Source organism: Falco naumanni, chromosome 9 (genome assembly GCF_017639655.2).
Source record: "Falco naumanni isolate bFalNau1 chromosome 9, bFalNau1.pat, whole genome shotgun sequence".
Taxonomy (NCBI): domain Eukaryota; kingdom Metazoa; phylum Chordata; class Aves; order Falconiformes; family Falconidae; genus Falco; species Falco naumanni.
Window position 1 is genome coordinate 23,296,121 of NC_054062.1, and position 16,463 is coordinate 23,312,583.

The following is a 16,463-nucleotide window of genomic DNA, read 5'->3' on the forward strand; positions in this document are numbered from 1 at the left end:
ATTAAACTCTTTACTGCAGACTAACCTAGCACAGACATATATATTCCTCCACCTGAGGCTCACACTGATGCCCACTTAGTCCCTGGGAATGAGGGGTGCAAGGAGGGAAGGTGAAAAAGAAACATCTCCTTGGCTGTGAACGTACAGATGGGGCAAGCAGGGCTTCCAGGAGGAAAGCAGCGGGTGGTGAGGGGGCAAAGAAACCTGCCACCACCTTGTGATTAAACCCAAAATGAGGGATCAAATTGAAAACTTACATTAACTCCCCAAATTAACTTGTCAAGCTGCTGGGAGGCGTGCCACCTCCTCCCCATGATGTTTGTATGCATGGGGTCAGGGAGGGAGGAGACATGTGGCAAAATACAGGGAGGCCAAATAACTCCCTGGGCCACCCGTGGGCAGCTGCACCCCTCTGCCAACTGGGGCCCGGCCAGGAGCTGTGGGGTGCAGAGCTGCTCTTATTTTCATAGCAAAATCAGCTCTGGATGAATCCCTGAGATAACCTGGACATGCTCAGAGAGGGCACCAAGGCAGCTATGTCCCATGCTGGTTGGGAATAACACAGTGGTCTTCCCACCAGGAGCTCTTTAAGTCCAGAGAGCCTCTGAACATGCTTTTGAAATCAGGATTGCACTTTGAATTTCATCTCTGGTTTACTTTTATCAGACACAACATCACAAATCTCAGGCTGTGACTCAGTTCAGGCTCACCACTCTCCACTAGTCAAATTGACTATTTTCCTACCCAGCTCAGAGCAGAAACTCACAGCTCACTTTTGCATGCTGCTTTCCATGTTCTCAGGTTTTAAGTCATCCAAGAGTGGCTGCAAAACATGACATGCAAAAAAGGGGAAGAGGAACAGCTTTGTTATCTGTATTGGGAGGGAGAAAACTGGAGGATGTAAGGGCACTGCTATAGATCTATGCAGGTCTACAAAGGCTCACATGCTGCTGGGAGGGTCAGTCTGGTCCATGGAGCAGCTGCAGTTGGGAGGCTCGAACACCCATGGCCCTCCCCGAGTCCTTTGCTGTGTTCCCCTTTGAAGCCAGAGAACTCTCCTCCATTGTGGAAAATGGTATCTGGCACCCCACAATGGGACAACAGGCACAAACCCAAAATGCAGGGAAATCCATTTAAACAGAAGAAAACACTTACTTTGAGGGTGATGGAACAGGCTGCCCAGAGATCGTGGCATCTCCACCCATGGAAAAATTCACAACCCTTTTAGATGTGGCCCTGAGCACACTTTGAGCAGGGAGGAGGGCAGACCAGACAATCTCAAGGGAAGCCCACCAGCTCTGCTAGGAGTGTGTACTGTCCTGTGGAAGTGGAAAGGGTCAGCCACAAACTTTAGCAGCTCTCTGTCCCTCAGGGCTGGTCTGATGCCTGACCTACAGACATATGTGACATGCTCAGGTGTTGCAGCACTATCAAAACTAGCTGGCTACAACAAGGCTTTTTCCATCACTTACCAGGTTAAGTTCAATAAGTAGTTCCCACACCTTGCCCCACCACAGCCACCAATCCCCTACAAGGTTTTAAAAGTTCATTTACTGTCCATGCTGTTTCTTCATCCTCTTCAGGCCAAGTCCACCCTGCTTCTTGCCTCTGCTGCATCCAGATTCTTCCTTCTCCCAGCTCCTCCTCCCCTCATCTGGGCCCCCTTCTTCTCTCTGTTTCTCCTGGGGCCTCTTCTTGTCTCTCCTATATCCAGGGTGTGCTCTCTCCACTTCTTCCAAGTCTTCTTTCCTCCAGGTCTCCCTTCCTCCAGCACTCCTCCTCCTACAGTCCTTCTCTCCTATACCCCTTAGAGCTATTTAAGTACTTAGCAGGAACCAGCCACAGCTGCACATTATCCACATCAGCCGACCCACCACCCCTGAAGCCAGCCCACAGCTGTACATTATCAAAGTTCATTAACCTGCCTTCCTTCCTCCCTCTACATTCAGGGATCCTCACCTGCCAAAATCCTGTGAAACAGCAGGGTTGACTGCAAAAACAACTTCACCAGTCTCTTCCCAAACTGTCCTGATGGGAATTGTGACTGTTTTCACGTCCCTTCGCTCTGTATCCTATATTGACTGGGACATGCAAAGCCCTCCCCAGCTCCCTGGCTTGGTGTCTGGCTTGATGTCCAGGTCAGGTGCAAGACCCCGTGTTGGGAGGGACTTGGCCACCCACCATCTCTCCCAGGACCTGGTTTCCAAAGCATGAGCAGGTTGGGATTGTGGGAGGAAGCACTAACTCTGCCTTCTGTTGTAAATCGGTTGGAGTGTCCTTTCTGTTGGCAAGCTCATGAAACCAAGGACCTCCCTAACAAGGCAACATGGAAAGAAAGACCCAAGCACTGGCTTCTGTGGGCTCTGTTTTGAACCCCACTGACTTATTATTGGCTTCAGTCAGAACGGCCAGTGCTCTGCACCAAGCAGGGTCAGACCTCTCATTCATGTCTCATGAAAGGCAGAGTTTTCCTGGAGATCAAAAAGCCCTCTGCTTTTTCATGAGGTTGATTCGTGCAGGCTTTGATGTGAACTGCCCCTCAGAAAGCTACTCGGCAGCAAACAAGGAAGCCAGCCTGAGCTCTTAGCTAGCAATACAATAAGCCTCATCTATATTCATGCAGCCAAATCTCTTCCCGTTTGTTGAGATCATGCAATTAACCCCTCCACAGCAGGCAGAGCTAAGACTGCCTAGGTATTACCCATGTGCTTTATGCTCACCTCTGTGGTGGCATCTCAGGGTGAACTTGGCATTATCAACCGAGCCCCAGGGCTGGCATGCGGGGAGACATCAGAAACTGCAGTGCTGACTAATGGTCAAAACACCTGGTTTAGCTTCCTACCTCTGTACTGACGCACTGCAAAACCTTGGGGAAAAGTATCTCCCACGTGCCACCCACCTGTGTACAGCTCGCCTTGGTGACGTGTCTCACAGCCACCAATGCAGCTGTGCTGGTGCCCAGGCAATCAGGTGTATCTTGGTATTCATGTCAACAGCACAGGTGGTGCCCGGACCGGAGGGACCGAACACCTTGCAGGTAGTCAGTGCTGCAACCATCTGCTCTACGGCCACTTGTAGTCCCAGTATTCCCCCATCCCTGTTATTCCCATACTAGGAGAAACCTAGTATATCAAAGCTGCTTTGTGAACTGGGAATAGAAATGCAGGAGAGCACCAACAACACAATCCATTTCCTTTAGGTTTGTGCTGTAGGAGCTAAGCCTGGCCCAACCGTAACTGTCACGTTTCATTTGTGTTTGTCTTGGTTCTGGCAAACTGGGGAGGAGTCCGTCTGGCCTGCTCTGTGCCAGCAAATGTACACAGGACCTCTGCACCAGAAAGCCCCCGGGTCTGCAGAGCTGACAGCAACAAGCTGAACTGAGCCATGCCCTGGTGAAGAGGAGAGGGATGGAAGTGGTGGGGAAGCTTTGCACCCCAGTGTCAGCACGTGGGACATGTCCACCACAGACCTGAGCTGGCTCTGCCCAGGCTGCTCCTGGTGCACTAAGAGCAGGCAGGGCAATGCAGGTATTCAGGTTTGCTTGGGTCCAGATCGCCTGGTTCTGCTGCTGAATTAATAAGCCCACGTAAAGCGGCATGGCTAAACTGTCAGCAATGCTGTGCTGTACAGCCCAGCCAGCCCAGCACCCGGCTAGCTCAGTCCTCCCTGCACCGTCACTGGTTCCGTGGCAAACATGCCCTTAGACACCTTTAGCCTCAGTTCAAGGCATACAGCCAAATCCCAGCCTCAGCTCCTCCTGCTAAAGGGATGCACGTTGCTGGCTCGTCTAGTCCTTGCTCTGCCCTTCCTGGCAGGTTTCGAGTGATCTTCAAAGAAGCCACAGCTCCACTGCACCCTCAGCCCTCCAGGGCTGCTGGTACCCGCTGGCCTGATGGACAGGAAGGGTTCTGCGCCCTCGGTGCCTGCAGGTGATCTGGTGCTGGTAGGAAACACCGTCCCTTGGGGGATAACGGCTGCCCTTGGGCCAAGGAGGTCACTGGCAGGATTTACACATCCTCCTTGTATTACCGATATTCCTGCACAACCCAGATTTATCAAGGGGCTGGGATTATACCCACAAGAGGCAGCTGCAAGAAAATTGTTCAGCCTCTATCGCTGCCATTCAGAGCAGCCAGCCCTTCAGAAATGCTCGTTGGAAGTGGGTGAACAGAAGAAATCTCAGGGAGAAATCTGTGCCTATTTTTCTCCAGCCCCAAAGCCAGAAAAGCACTATGTGCCTCTCGATGTTACCAGCCCATGCGAGCCAGGGTTTGAAGGATATTTTAGCAATCCCTGAAGGCACAGGGCTGTAAAAATCAAAGCTAAAGGCGTCACCTTGTAAGTCTGGCTGAAACATGGATGTTCGCAGGACAGAGGGGAGCCACTAACAGACAGTAGCTGTATTACATCCCAGAGCTCTGAGAGCTTTATCCCTCCTTCCTCCCTTTCCTTTTCTCGTCCTTCTGCAGACTAAACCAGAAAAGGCATTTCCCAGTGAAGCAGGTACAGAGGAGGGGCTGGCAGACCTGAGAGGTGCTTGCATTAGATGCTGCTGGGGTGATGAGTACGCGGAGGGAGGGGGGGAAGCTCCAGCACCTCACTTCTGTGTGTCCCTGCACCGAAGAGGTGGGGCATCCCATTGGGCCCTGGGAGGAGCTCCCACCTCCTGCATTTGCAAACAGGTTCACAGAGGGCGACCAGCCAACTCCTCTTTCTGCCCAGGGCAGATTACCCTGGGGAGGGCACAGTGATGGTAGCACCTGCACCTTCCAGCCAAGGGGGTCAGTGGCTGGAAGACTGCAGAAATGGGGATGCGGAGAAGAACAAAGCCAGGTTTAGCAAAACAGAAACAACCCAGGTCTCACAGACCCAAAGAAGAGCAGCTGGAAGCAAACTCTGAAGTTTTGCAAGTGGCAAAATCAGCAGAAATATTTTTTTATTATTTTCTGCTATAAATGTTGGGGCTGTAAGAGCGCATGAATGAATCAGTGAACTGCACAGAGACTTGCTGATGCCCGCCTTTGAAGAGTGGGGCTGAGAGAATGAAGTAAACCAAGGTCAAAGCTTAGACCCCGGTGGGAGAAGGAGTCACATCAAAGGAAGATGGACAAGTTTCGGATGATCTTCCAGTTCCTCCAGTCCAACCAGGAGTCCTTCATGAATGGCATCTGTGGGATCATGGCACTTGCGAGCACCCAGATGTACTCAGCCTTTGATTTCAACTGCCCCTGCCTGCCACACTACAACATGGCCTACGGGCTGGGCATCCTCCTAGTGCCCCCCTTCATCTTGTTCCTGCTGGGCTTCGTGCTGAACAACAACATCTCCATGCTGGCAGAGGAGTGGAGGCGGCCCCAGGGCCAGCGAGGGAAGGACCCATCTGTCCTGCGCTACATGTTCTGCTCCATGGCGCAGCGGGCCATGATCGCCCCGGCTGTCTGGGTCTCAGTGACGCTGCTGGATGGCAAGTGCATCACCTGTGCCTTCTGCACCTCGGTGCCTGTGGAGACCTTGGGCAATGCCAGCCACACCGGCCTCTCCCAAGGGGAGATGAAGCGCGTCCTTGCCCGCATCCCCTGCAAGGAGATCTACAATGGACAGGAGCTCATCGCCAATGAAGTGGCCGTCAGGTACCTGCGCTGCATCTCACAGGTGAGGCATCATGGCTGTGCCTTGCTAATGGTTTAGAGTTCAGCACTGCCAGCCTTAGCTCTTCCTTTGGGAGAATCTCCTTGTAGAAATTAAGCTGCAGGAGGAGAGACTGGTGATTTTTCAGGGGTACAAAGGGGTTCAGACTGAGCTCCAGGGAGTTTTGCCTCCAGTGTGGTGCAGAGACTGAAGCTGTAGGTTGTCCTGATAATTCGGTCCCTGCTCCTGCCTGGGAAGCCTAGGGCTGCAGGGCAGAGATACATGGCCAAGCTATATGCAGAGGTTTATTTAGAGCAAGTTCAGAAGGGGATGACACGGATGTTACTCGGTGCCTGGCGGGTTGTCACTTTCTCCCATAACCCACTAGTTCCCCATGGTTGCTCTTGCTGCTTATTATAACATGTGCAAGCAATAGGCAGATAATTATCTATGCCACTTGCCTCTGCTGCATGCGTGGAAAAAGCCAGTGTATTTAGTAACCATCCCAGGGAACCACAAATGAAGAAGTGCCACTAACCACTTGTCCTGTGCTTAATTCCTCTCAAGTTCTCTTCTTCTGGCCATGTCGGATACAGGATGGCCTGACCCACTCTGGTCACTCATGGACTGCTGTTTAAAAGCAGCTCCTCTCCCTGACTTCCTTAGGGCAGACGAGTATTATTAACCCCAGTTGAAGAGAAACGGAGGCACAGGGACTTCTCCAAAGACACAAAGCAGATTTTCCTGGGTAGACCCCAATTACCAGGCTGCTGGGAAGCGCTGGGAACTGCAAAACAAGAGGGGCCACTTAGGTACCCCCCTCCCAGGTGGTCTTTTAGGGGGCTGCATTTACAGGGGGGCTCACCCTCAAGAGCTCTGCTTGCACAGCCTGGCAGCAGCCTGAGCTGAAACCAACGAAGAACAAGACAGACCAGTCCTGGCTCTGCCCTCATCTCACCCTTCCTGTCAAACCCCATCAACAGGGGAACCTGTCACCACTGATCACCCACAGTAGATGTTACTAGGTCTAACGGCTCAGGAAAAGGGTTAGACAGCTGCATAAACCTGGGGAGTATCTGGAACGACGTTAAGCTGCAATTCAAAGGGCACAGACTACTCTAGACCCAGGTGCGGTCGTACCAGAGGCAGGACTGAGGGCTGGGTGCAGGATTCGGTTTGGTGTTATTTATGGTCACTGCCTGCTGAATCTGTGCAAGGCAAGAAGGGGAGAGGTGCTGCCTGGGTGGGTGCATCAAACAGAATTTCAGCACAGATGTACTGGCATGGCACGTAAGGTCTCCTCATTCAGCTTTGCAATGTAAACGCAGCCCAGCGTCAAACAGCCCGCAGTGGAGCAAGGCTTGTTTGCAGCCTGGGGGGCTCCTGCCGGATGGTGGGAAATGCCGGGCATGTGCTCTGCCTACCTGTGACAGGTCCGGTTCCCCCCTCGTCTCTGCAGGCTCTGGGCTGGTGCTTTGTGCTGCTGATGACTATGCTGGCTTTCTTGGTCAGATCCCTCCGGCCCTGCTTCACCCAAGCTGCCTTCCTGAAGAGCAGGTACTGGTCCCACTACATCGACATCGAGCGCAAGCTGTTTGATGAGACATGTACGGAGCACGCCAGGAGCTTTGCCAAGGTCTGCATCCAGCAGTTCTTCGAGGGCGTAAGCACAGACCTGGTGGCTGCTCACTGCCACCTGCCCAGGAAAGACCCTGCAGGTGCAGGGGAAGCCACGGAGAAGCTCTTGGGCATCACCGACCGGGGCACCATGAACATGGCCCTGAAGAGCTGGCACAGATGCAAGCCCCCGCTGCACCTCCACCCGCCCGCCCTCCCCAGCGGCAGCGGCTGGGCAGAGGAAGGGCAGCCCGCTGTGCACCCCCCTCTGCCCCACAGGGAGGTGGCTGCCTACTACAGCTGCGTGTGAGGGGACAGGGCTGTGCAGAGGCAGAGATGCACATTTGGGAGAGGGGCTGCAGAGAGGACGGACAGGCAGGCATCCGAGCCAGGCAGAGGCGGGAGCCAGCACCACAGGGGCTGCGGGTGGACATGCGCTCAAAGGGCTCGGCGGTGCCGGTGCAATCCCATCTGCTCTCATATCCCAGTCCTACAGCACCGGTAATTCAGGCAACAAGTTTTGTGCCGAGCAGGACAGCTACTCAGGGTTGTGATGGATGAGCCCTGGGGATGCTGATGGGCACGATGTGGCAGCCGGACAGACATACCGTGTGTCCCACACCACTAAGCAGCAGGTTTGTGTTGGGGCAGTTGCCACAGCAGACACTACCAGGTGTGCAAAACTTCCTTTCTTTTACCATGTGCTCAGCACTGGGCAGCGCATGTTCGTTTAGGCAGTATTAAAAATCCCCTGGTGGGGAAACAAGCTGGGCGTACCCCTTTCTCATGCCAAGCTGTGAAACCCCAGAAGTCTTCCCATTACCCCTCCACATACTACATCACCATGGACACACACAGCTTCCAGGCCAAGAAAAGCTTTAAAATAAATTTGACTCAGGCAATGAGCTATTAAAGGGACAATCTGTATTGCATTACACATGGTGGGAATGGAGTAGTTGTTGCCACAGGTACTATTCAACATCCCACAGAACAAATATCCCACAGAGATGCTCCTCGAAGGGAGTGTCTAGGCACAGAGAGCAGCTGTCATTCAGCAGGACGGAGGGTGGGGGCCAGGCCAATCCCCTGCCACAAATTTGCTGCAGGATGATTTGTTCTTGCAATTTACCTGGATTCCTCCCTGGCACAAAGACTGATGTTAAAAACCCACCTGGGTGTTTGTTTAAAGAGCCAAATAAATAATTCAGACTTACTGTTCAAGCTCTGTGCTCGCGCACAAGAATTTATAAAAGCTACTTACAAAAGCTGTTGGCGTTTGTTTGTTTGTTTGAATGCCATGAACAGGACTGGGGGGGGGCCTGGGCCAAGCCCAGGGTGCTGAGTCCATGCGAGTTTGTGCGTTTTGCTGGCGTGCAGCCGTCAGCAGTGAGCGAGTCAGAGGAGAAACCAGGGAGGCAACACCAACCGCACACTGCCCATTTCCATAGAAACTGAGGATGACGGGATGCAGGCCCTCCAGGTGACTATGGAAATCGCAGACCTGAAGACAGTTCCCCAGTGCCCCTGACTTTAATACCAACACACAGAAGGAAAACCCCTTCTGAGAGATGAGTTTTACCCCTTTTGAAATGCTTATCCCCTTGACATTTCTTCTGCCGCGTTCTTGTTCAAACCAACTTATTACGACTGGCTGGTAACTGAGGTGACTGTCATTTGCATAAACCTTAATTATCAGTGTGTAACTCCACAGAGGCTGTGGGGAGAGGAGAACAAAGGACCAAAATGACAAGGAAATTCTCCTGGCTGCTGTAAGAGAGCCTTAGCAAGCCTGTAGTCAAGGGCACGCTCAATCTGGCTGACTCCCAGGAGAAAGGAGCGTGACACAGATTTATTGTTCATCTTCACACCCCAAACTTTAATTAAGGCACCTGCCCAGAAATTAATAGGCACAAAACCTGATTTACAAAGCAAAGGAGATTAAAAGATAAAGGTGGTTTCCTCTCCTATTATTTGCAGTTCAGCACTGTTAGTGGCTCACCCAGAAAGGCACGCTCAGAGTCCCCGCAGTGGCGAGCAGCGTGCAGAGCTGGCGGGCTCCACAGCAGAGCCAGTAAGATACCAAAAAAAATAGCATGCATTTAGAAAGAGAAGCTTTGGGACTTTTAATTTAGTTTCTTAGGATCAGAGCTCTGCCCCCACGCAGCAACTTCAGCAGTTGCAGAGTCCCCATAAAGCAGGCAGGCTGTCCTCTCTCTGCTGGATTTTGGGGACATCGTTCATCGCCTTCAGGAGGAGACCCTTCACTAGGGACCCCGACACAGCTGCTGGGATTTCAGCTAGGCTGCAGCCCTGGTGCTGAGACTGGCCAGCAGCAGCACCCTGAGCATGGAGCAAGCCCCAGGGCCCCCAGCCAAGCTGGCAGGCACCGAGTGGGAGGGGAGTCAGCCCCAGGCAGGCATGGAGGTGTGGGAGTGCCAAGGGGTGCACAGCACCCAGACACCTGGGAGCTGCAAAGACCCACCCGGGGACCCCAGATCTGGGGATGAGCAGGAGGACTAGGTCCAAAAATCCTGGCAGAACTGCCGGCACTGGGCTGAGCCTAGCTTTGCTCCAGGGACAGGGGAACGTGGGTGTTGCTGAAGATTTTCTTGTGCTGAAGACATCCTCTGGGGAGGGCTGAATTTAACCCCGGGGATATGGCAACGAGGAGGCTGGGGAAGGAGGATGGGGGCCTCCAGCCTCTACAAACAGGCTGGGCAGGAGCTGGAGCCAAGAAACAGATGGCAGAGAGGAGCGACCCAGGGAGAAAGTGAGGCATCCTCGGCTGCCTCGCAGGCATCGCTCTGCAGAGGAAGCAGCGAGTGGAAAAGCTAAGCCGAGCAGGAACGCACCGAGCTCGCCAAATCACGAGCTGTGCCCAGCCCAGCACACGTGGCTCCTCCAGCCCCGCTCGGCCCCCACTGCCCCCTGCAGCAGCACCACTGCTCGGTCCTGGGCGGTGGGAAGTAAACCTGGCCGCCCCACAGGGCTCCTGATGGCAAGTTCCTGCTTCTCCCGAAAACCCAGCCAGGCTGGCGTCTTCCCTGCTGGCTGAGCCGGCTCCTGTGCACAAAGGCAGAAGTTTCTGCCCCTTCACGTGGGACCAAAGGCTTTTCCCATGCTGTCCCCGCCTGCTTAGGGTTGCTCCGGGCTCCTGCACAGCTTAGGTACCACCCTCGGTTGAGCTGGGTCCCACTAGCACAACCGCATCTCCTGGGGACCACGGGACCTGCCTCCACCCCCCAGGCTGGGGGGCTCCGGCATTTCCCCTTGGCACCCCAGCGAGGCACCCCATCGCTCCCATCCTCCAGGCACACCCGGGCCGTCCCAGCCAGCCTTTGCACAGCTGCATCGAGGGTCTGAAAAAGGCCGATGTGTTTTTTCCAGTGACTCATACTCAGCCTTTCCTCCCCATTTTTTTTTTCTTTTTAAAGGCACAACCTCAGCCTTGCACCCAGCAGAAGGCAAGCGCCTGCACTTCGCCCCACCCAAGCACAGGGCCCAAGAACACCCTCCTCCGTCCTCCCAAAAGCAGAGAGCACGTCGCAGGCTGGAAAAGGAAGCTGCCAAACTCTTCAGGCTGTTTGCATCAGCTTTCACTTTGCCTATCAGGCCTCAGCCCTTACACAGCCCCGCACACGGCCGGGAGCCCCCACAGCCAGAGTCCGAGCACAAACCACACAAGGCACCGAGAAGGCTCCAGAACTGCTTTCAACAACTTTTCAAGTAAGTGACTTCATTTTTTCTTGTTTTCATGCATGTTTCAGGGCAAGGCTTTAACAGAGGCTGCTCAAAAACCATCTGCTGCAAACAGCTTTTCCCCTCCCCTGCTACCCAACCCTCTCCCTCCCAGACAGGCACCATAACCACCCAGCAGAGGAAGGGTACCCACCTCCCCCCGCAGTGGCATGCTCCCCTTTGCCAGCTCCTCTTATTTTTGCTTTGCCAGTTGCCGGGCGCTGTCAGGAAGGTGGAAGGGCCTTGTTTATCAGGGCTGTTTGCTGGTAACTAATAACAGGGTTTTGAATCCCATGCACCAGAACAAGTTTGCGGGTTTAGTGTGTGGCTGCAACCGTGCTGTATCACAAAGCGCAGCAGCTGGCGATGGAGGCCCCGCTCCCCGTCACATGGCGGCAGGTTTCAGCTGGTCTGTCTCCTTTGCGAGGGAGTTTTGCATATGGAAAACTGGGAAGATGCAGGAAGACATTAAGAGCTGCTTGTATTTGAACTCAGCCATATCACAGTGTGACTTTAAAGGTATTGCCATAGGTTAGGCACAACAGGGAACCGAGGCCAAATTTCTGCCCGTGTTCCCTCCACTGCCCCACAGAGGAAGTGGGTAAAGCAGGGTTTGGTGGGGCAGCAGATGGGCTGGAGCACAGTAGTGATTTAAAGCACAGTGCGTGAGCAAGTGTCATACAAGAGACCATAGGATTAAGGTGCCTTTGTGTCTTCTGCATCACTGTCCCTGCAGCCCTTTCCCTGCAGCTGGGGCTGGATCAGAGAAGCCTTGCTCCATGCAAGCCAGCTGGGAGATGCTGGCTTCAGGGCAGATGTTGGGGCAGCCCTGCCGTGGGTCAGGGCCCCCTGGGAGCCCCAGATGTGTGCCAATGCTGGCAGCACCGTGCAAGCTACCAGAGATGGTTAGTTGGGTGCCTGGGTCCTTCCTGTCTCCAGCAAACCTCAGTGACAGTGGTTCCTCTGAGGCCAGCAGGTTTCGTCACGTGGGTGAGGGTTCCCAGAGCTAGCAAGGTGCTTGGGGCTTCCTGAGATGAAACCCTGTGGGGATGCAGATGGAAAGTCAGCTAAGAATTTAAACACAGGCTGCAAGTGGCATGGGGGAATGGGCATCACTGCAGAGAGCATGGATACCCTCCCCGATTATTTCCCTGTCCTTCAAAAAATCGGGGCACACACTTTCCCCTGCTTGGTCCTGAGTGCCTGCAGTCGACACAACCCAGCTCTGTCAGTGGGGCGGGTATCTCAGTTTAACCAGTGTTGTACTGGGGGAAGGGGCTGGGGAAAGCTGCACAATCAAAAAGCAGTGAAGTGTATCTCTGGCACTGAGGTGTGCAGGTCGAGGGGCTGAGTTTCAGGCCAGCAGTAGCAAGGCTGAGCCAGGACTGCAGGCCAGGACAGCAAGTACGGTTATGTCAACCAACCGTGGGAGATCATCCTGCCACACCTAATCCTAGCACAACTCCTACGTAATTGCTGACCCTGCTCTATCAGCATTCGGTGTTTGTATCCTGGGTCATCAAGATAAGCTCTTGCTTTCCCAGAAAGTAACTTCTCTTGCTTGTAGGAACAGCCCCTGACCCCCGTCAGCAGTGGCTGCTCCTGCCTGGTCCTCCCATGCTGCATCTCTGCCCCCAAACCGGCTGGGCCATCTCACAGCGCCTCTTGCTGCCTCCTTCACATACCTTTGCCGATTACTAAATATTAACTCATCAGGTCTAAAGAGGGAGGTAAAAGCCACACACAGCACCTTCAAGGCAGCGCGGCACCAGCACGCACGTGCCACTTTTGCCTGGGCTAGTGTGAGTCAGCGTCAGCGCTGGGGACACATCCTAGTGCCAGTGCTCTGGTCCAGTTTTCCCAGTAACACAGCGTCCTCCTTCGTTGCAGGCTTGGGAGATCTTCAAGTGTCTGGTGGCGACGCTGAGAGTAATCACCTCTGCGGGGAGGTGACTAAAACAAAAGAGAAGGAAAGACGACAAACGTGCAGATGACAAGGGCAGAAGCAGCTGTCCCGTCGGCAATCTGCTGTAGAGACGCTTAGTGGGAAGCAATGACTGAGGTTTCACACACTGCTTAGGCTGAATCCCTCTTCGGCCGCTTTTGAAGTATCCCTGGTACCAGCAACAAGCTCCAGAGGCTGGGACACTGGGTGGGAGGAAGGGACAGTAGACAGTAGTGAAGGTGCCGTGTTCCTGGCTCAGCCCCTTGCACGCCAGCTGGGCCAAGGCCATTCCGTCCCCCCTCGTTGTGTCCCTCAGTGCGGGGAGGTGGGCCAGCACGGACCCGGGACAAGATGGCCGCCCTCATCGCCGAGAACTTCCGCTTCCTCTCCTTGTTCTTCAAGAGCAAAGATGTGATGATCTTCAACGGTTTGGTGGCCCTGGGCACGGTGGGGAGTGAGGAGCTCTTCTCGGTCGTTGCCTTCAACTGCCCCTGCTCCCCTGCCCGCAACTATATCTACGGGCTGGCTGCCATTGGCGTCCCGGCCCTGGCCCTCTTCCTCATCGGTGTTATCTGGAACAACCACACCTGGAACCTGGTGGCCGAGTGCCACAAGCGTGGTATCAAGAACTTCTCTGCTGCTGCCACCTTCCTCCTCTTCGGCTCCATCATGGGCCGGGCAGCCGTGGCGCCCGTCACCTGGTCAGTCATCTCGCTGCTGCGCGGGGAGGCTTACATCTGCGCCCTCAGCGAGTTCGTCAAGCCGTCCTCCCTGGACAAGTTCCCGGCCGAGTACGGGGCTGAGGTGCTGGCCAGGTTCCCCTGTAAAGACGTGCCGGCAAACCTCACCAAGTTCAGGGATGAGGTGACACGGAGGCTGAGATACGAGTCCCAGGTAGGCACGCCAGGAAGAAAGCCAGGCAGAGTGGGTAAGGCCACCTTGCTGTGTCCTAACGCAGCCTCTCTCTTCTCTCTCAGCTCTTCGGCTGGCTGCTCATCGGCATCGTTGCGGTCCTGGTTTTCCTCACAAAGTGCCTGAAGCACTGCTGCTCGCCACTGAGCTACCGGCAGGAGGCTTACTGGGCCCAGTACCGCTCCAACGAGGACAAGCTCTTCCGACGCACGGCTGAGGTCCATTCCAGGATCCTGGCAGCCAAGAACGTGAAGCACTTCTTTGGCTTCGTGGCGCTGGACAAGGAGGAGAAGGAGCTGGTGCAGGAGTTCCCAGTGGAGGGAGTCCAGCCAAGCCCCCAGTGGAACGCCATCACAGGTGTCTACATCTACCGGGAAAACAAGGGCTTCCCCCTCTACAGCCGGCTCCACAAGTGGGCCAAAGGGGTGGAAGGGAATGGGCCAAGCCCAGAAGGCCACGAAATGCTCTTTCTGGCTTCCTAAGACAGATGGGCACTGACAGCAGTTCTGCAGACCACCCGGCAGGCCTACCGGTACCAGTGTGCAGCTCAGGGATTCACTGGGAATATTCCTCCCAGCGGGATTACTTCTTTCAGCAGGTAAAAAGGGATCAACAGCCTCAAGGCAGAGACTGATAAGCAATAACTGAGCTGGGGAAGCCCTCCCTCAGAGACGACCATCTCGTTGCTGCTCCCAGAGACACAAGGGGACCAAGGAGCAGATGCATACCTTGCCTCTGGGCTGCCCGTACACCAGCAGAAGCCTCAGACAGCAAGAGGTGGACATGGCCTTTCTAACCATGACTCCTGCAGTCCCACTAGTCTCTTCCACGGCAGGGCTGGCCCCAGCCACCCCACACACCTACCTGTCTTACTGACATCAGTGTTTTCTTACGCAGTTGTGCGGTGCCTGTTATGCAGGCAGGTCCCGCAGCACTTTACAGACTACAGCACAGGGAAAAAGAGGGAAGTAGTGGGTAAATTCCTGTGGCAAGGGGGATGCAATAGCACCCGGGAAGGAATGAGTCATTAATACAGCAGCATACTGAATAACTGAAAGACTAAGGCAGGAGGAATCACCAATATTCCCAGTATTCAGAAAGACACTCTAATTACCAAGTTGGAATTTTGGTAGGACACCAAACTCCCTTTGATCTTACTGAAGTGCCTGGCAATTTCTAATGAACCCAAACGGCTGCAGCTGTGGGTTTATAAACCCAGAAGGTGGCACCATCAGCAGAATAGCTTTCAGGTGAGGTGGCTCAGTGAAAGCTTTGGAGGAAGCAGCACCCGCAGTGAGCCATACCGCTGTCTGCAGCTCACTGCGTTTCTCATCAACAGTCGCATGAGAGTCTTGCTTGTCTGCGTTGTGAGTTGCAGCAAGGTTTCAAACAGAATTAGTTCTGTACGTCTGTATATATACACATATATGTATTTAGTGTATATACTACGCCATTGTATTTAGTTAGCTGTATTAACGGAGCATCTTTCTTCGAGGGAAAGGGGGCAAGAAAGTTGCCAGCCAAAAGACCACATTACATGCACCCATCTGCTGCACTGGTACTGGAACCCTGGCGTGACAAGGGACAGCAGGAACAGCATGGGGGAGCACCCCTCTCCTTACCCTTCTACCACTGAAACTCTTTCCACTGACTTAAATGGTCCCGGCAGCAGAATGTCTCTTTTATGGATGTGGCCAGACTCTGAGAAAGCAAAGCCAGAAAGGTGCAAAATTACTGCCCTCACCATAACACTGACTATGGCTTCAAGGCTGCTCTTCTGGCACTGCACGGTCCCATTTCTCCCAAGGGCCAGCCCTACATACCCAACACCGTTTCAAGAGCCGGCAGGACAATGAAGTTTGTTTTTCCTACTTGTACTGTTTCTTTATAGGTCCAACTTCTTTTTACACTTTGCTGTTTACCAAAAAGCCTTAGGTTGCTCAAAAAATGACTCAAACTCACAGGACTCAGAGGGGCTTGCATACAAAGAGAACTGAAATTAATTATTAAATAAGAGTTATTTTTCATTGCCTGCTGAGTTGGGTTGGGTTTTGGGTTTGTTTTTTTTTTTGGGGGGGGGGGCCGCAAAGAAAAGGCATAATTTTACATTCCCTTTGAACTCAAGGACTGGGAACTTATCTTTTCTTTCTATTAAACATTCAGATCCTCTCCTATCCAGATGACCCAGAATGTGAAGTCTTTAAGTATTACCACATATTACAATTTTAATAACACTGCTTTTTAGTTGTTCTTGTATTTTTAGTTATTCCTGCAGTGAGTAGCACAAGTCTTGTACATCAGGATACACAACTGTAGCAAATGATAGAAAACATATATAGAGACCTTTTTACAAATACTTCCCCTTGCAAGAGTGAGCTGGAGGGTATTCCCTTGCATAAAGAGGCTGGAACACCACTTCATGGGCGAGGCATCCCAGGATCCTTGTTCAGCTCCTCTACAGATTTGCCTTGCATTTGTGGGAAGGCTTAGCTCCCAGCCTCGCTGTCAACTAATCTGCAGGAATGATCACATGCAAGTTAAATGAAATTGCATTAACTTGAGATGAAAGAGTTCATTTGCATTTCTTCTCGCTGGCCCTCAAGTGTGAACATGCAGACATGTA

General features: G+C 53.4%; 2 protein-coding genes across 2 annotated transcripts; both read left to right on the plus strand.

Moving 5' to 3' along the window:
- The first annotated feature begins 5,103 nt into the window (after positions 1 to 5,103).
- Positions 5,104 to 7,555, plus strand: CALHM1 (calcium homeostasis modulator 1). Its single transcript, XM_040606641.1, has 2 exons — positions 5,104 to 5,652; positions 7,088 to 7,555. The coding sequence occupies exons 1-2, from the start codon at positions 5,104 to 5,106 to the stop codon at positions 7,553 to 7,555; spliced, it is 1,017 nt and encodes a 338-aa protein (XP_040462575.1).
- Positions 7,556 to 10,706: 3,151 nt separating this feature from the next.
- On the plus strand, positions 10,707 to 15,867 carry CALHM2 (calcium homeostasis modulator family member 2). The gene is made up of 3 exons (XM_040606206.1): positions 10,707 to 10,971; positions 12,874 to 13,822; positions 13,906 to 15,867. Exons 2-3 carry the CDS (start codon positions 13,280 to 13,282, stop codon positions 14,320 to 14,322), a joined length of 960 nt encoding a protein of 319 aa, XP_040462140.1. The 5' UTR covers positions 10,707 to 10,971; positions 12,874 to 13,279; the 3' UTR covers positions 14,323 to 15,867.
- Positions 15,868 to 16,463: the final 596 nt, after the last annotated feature.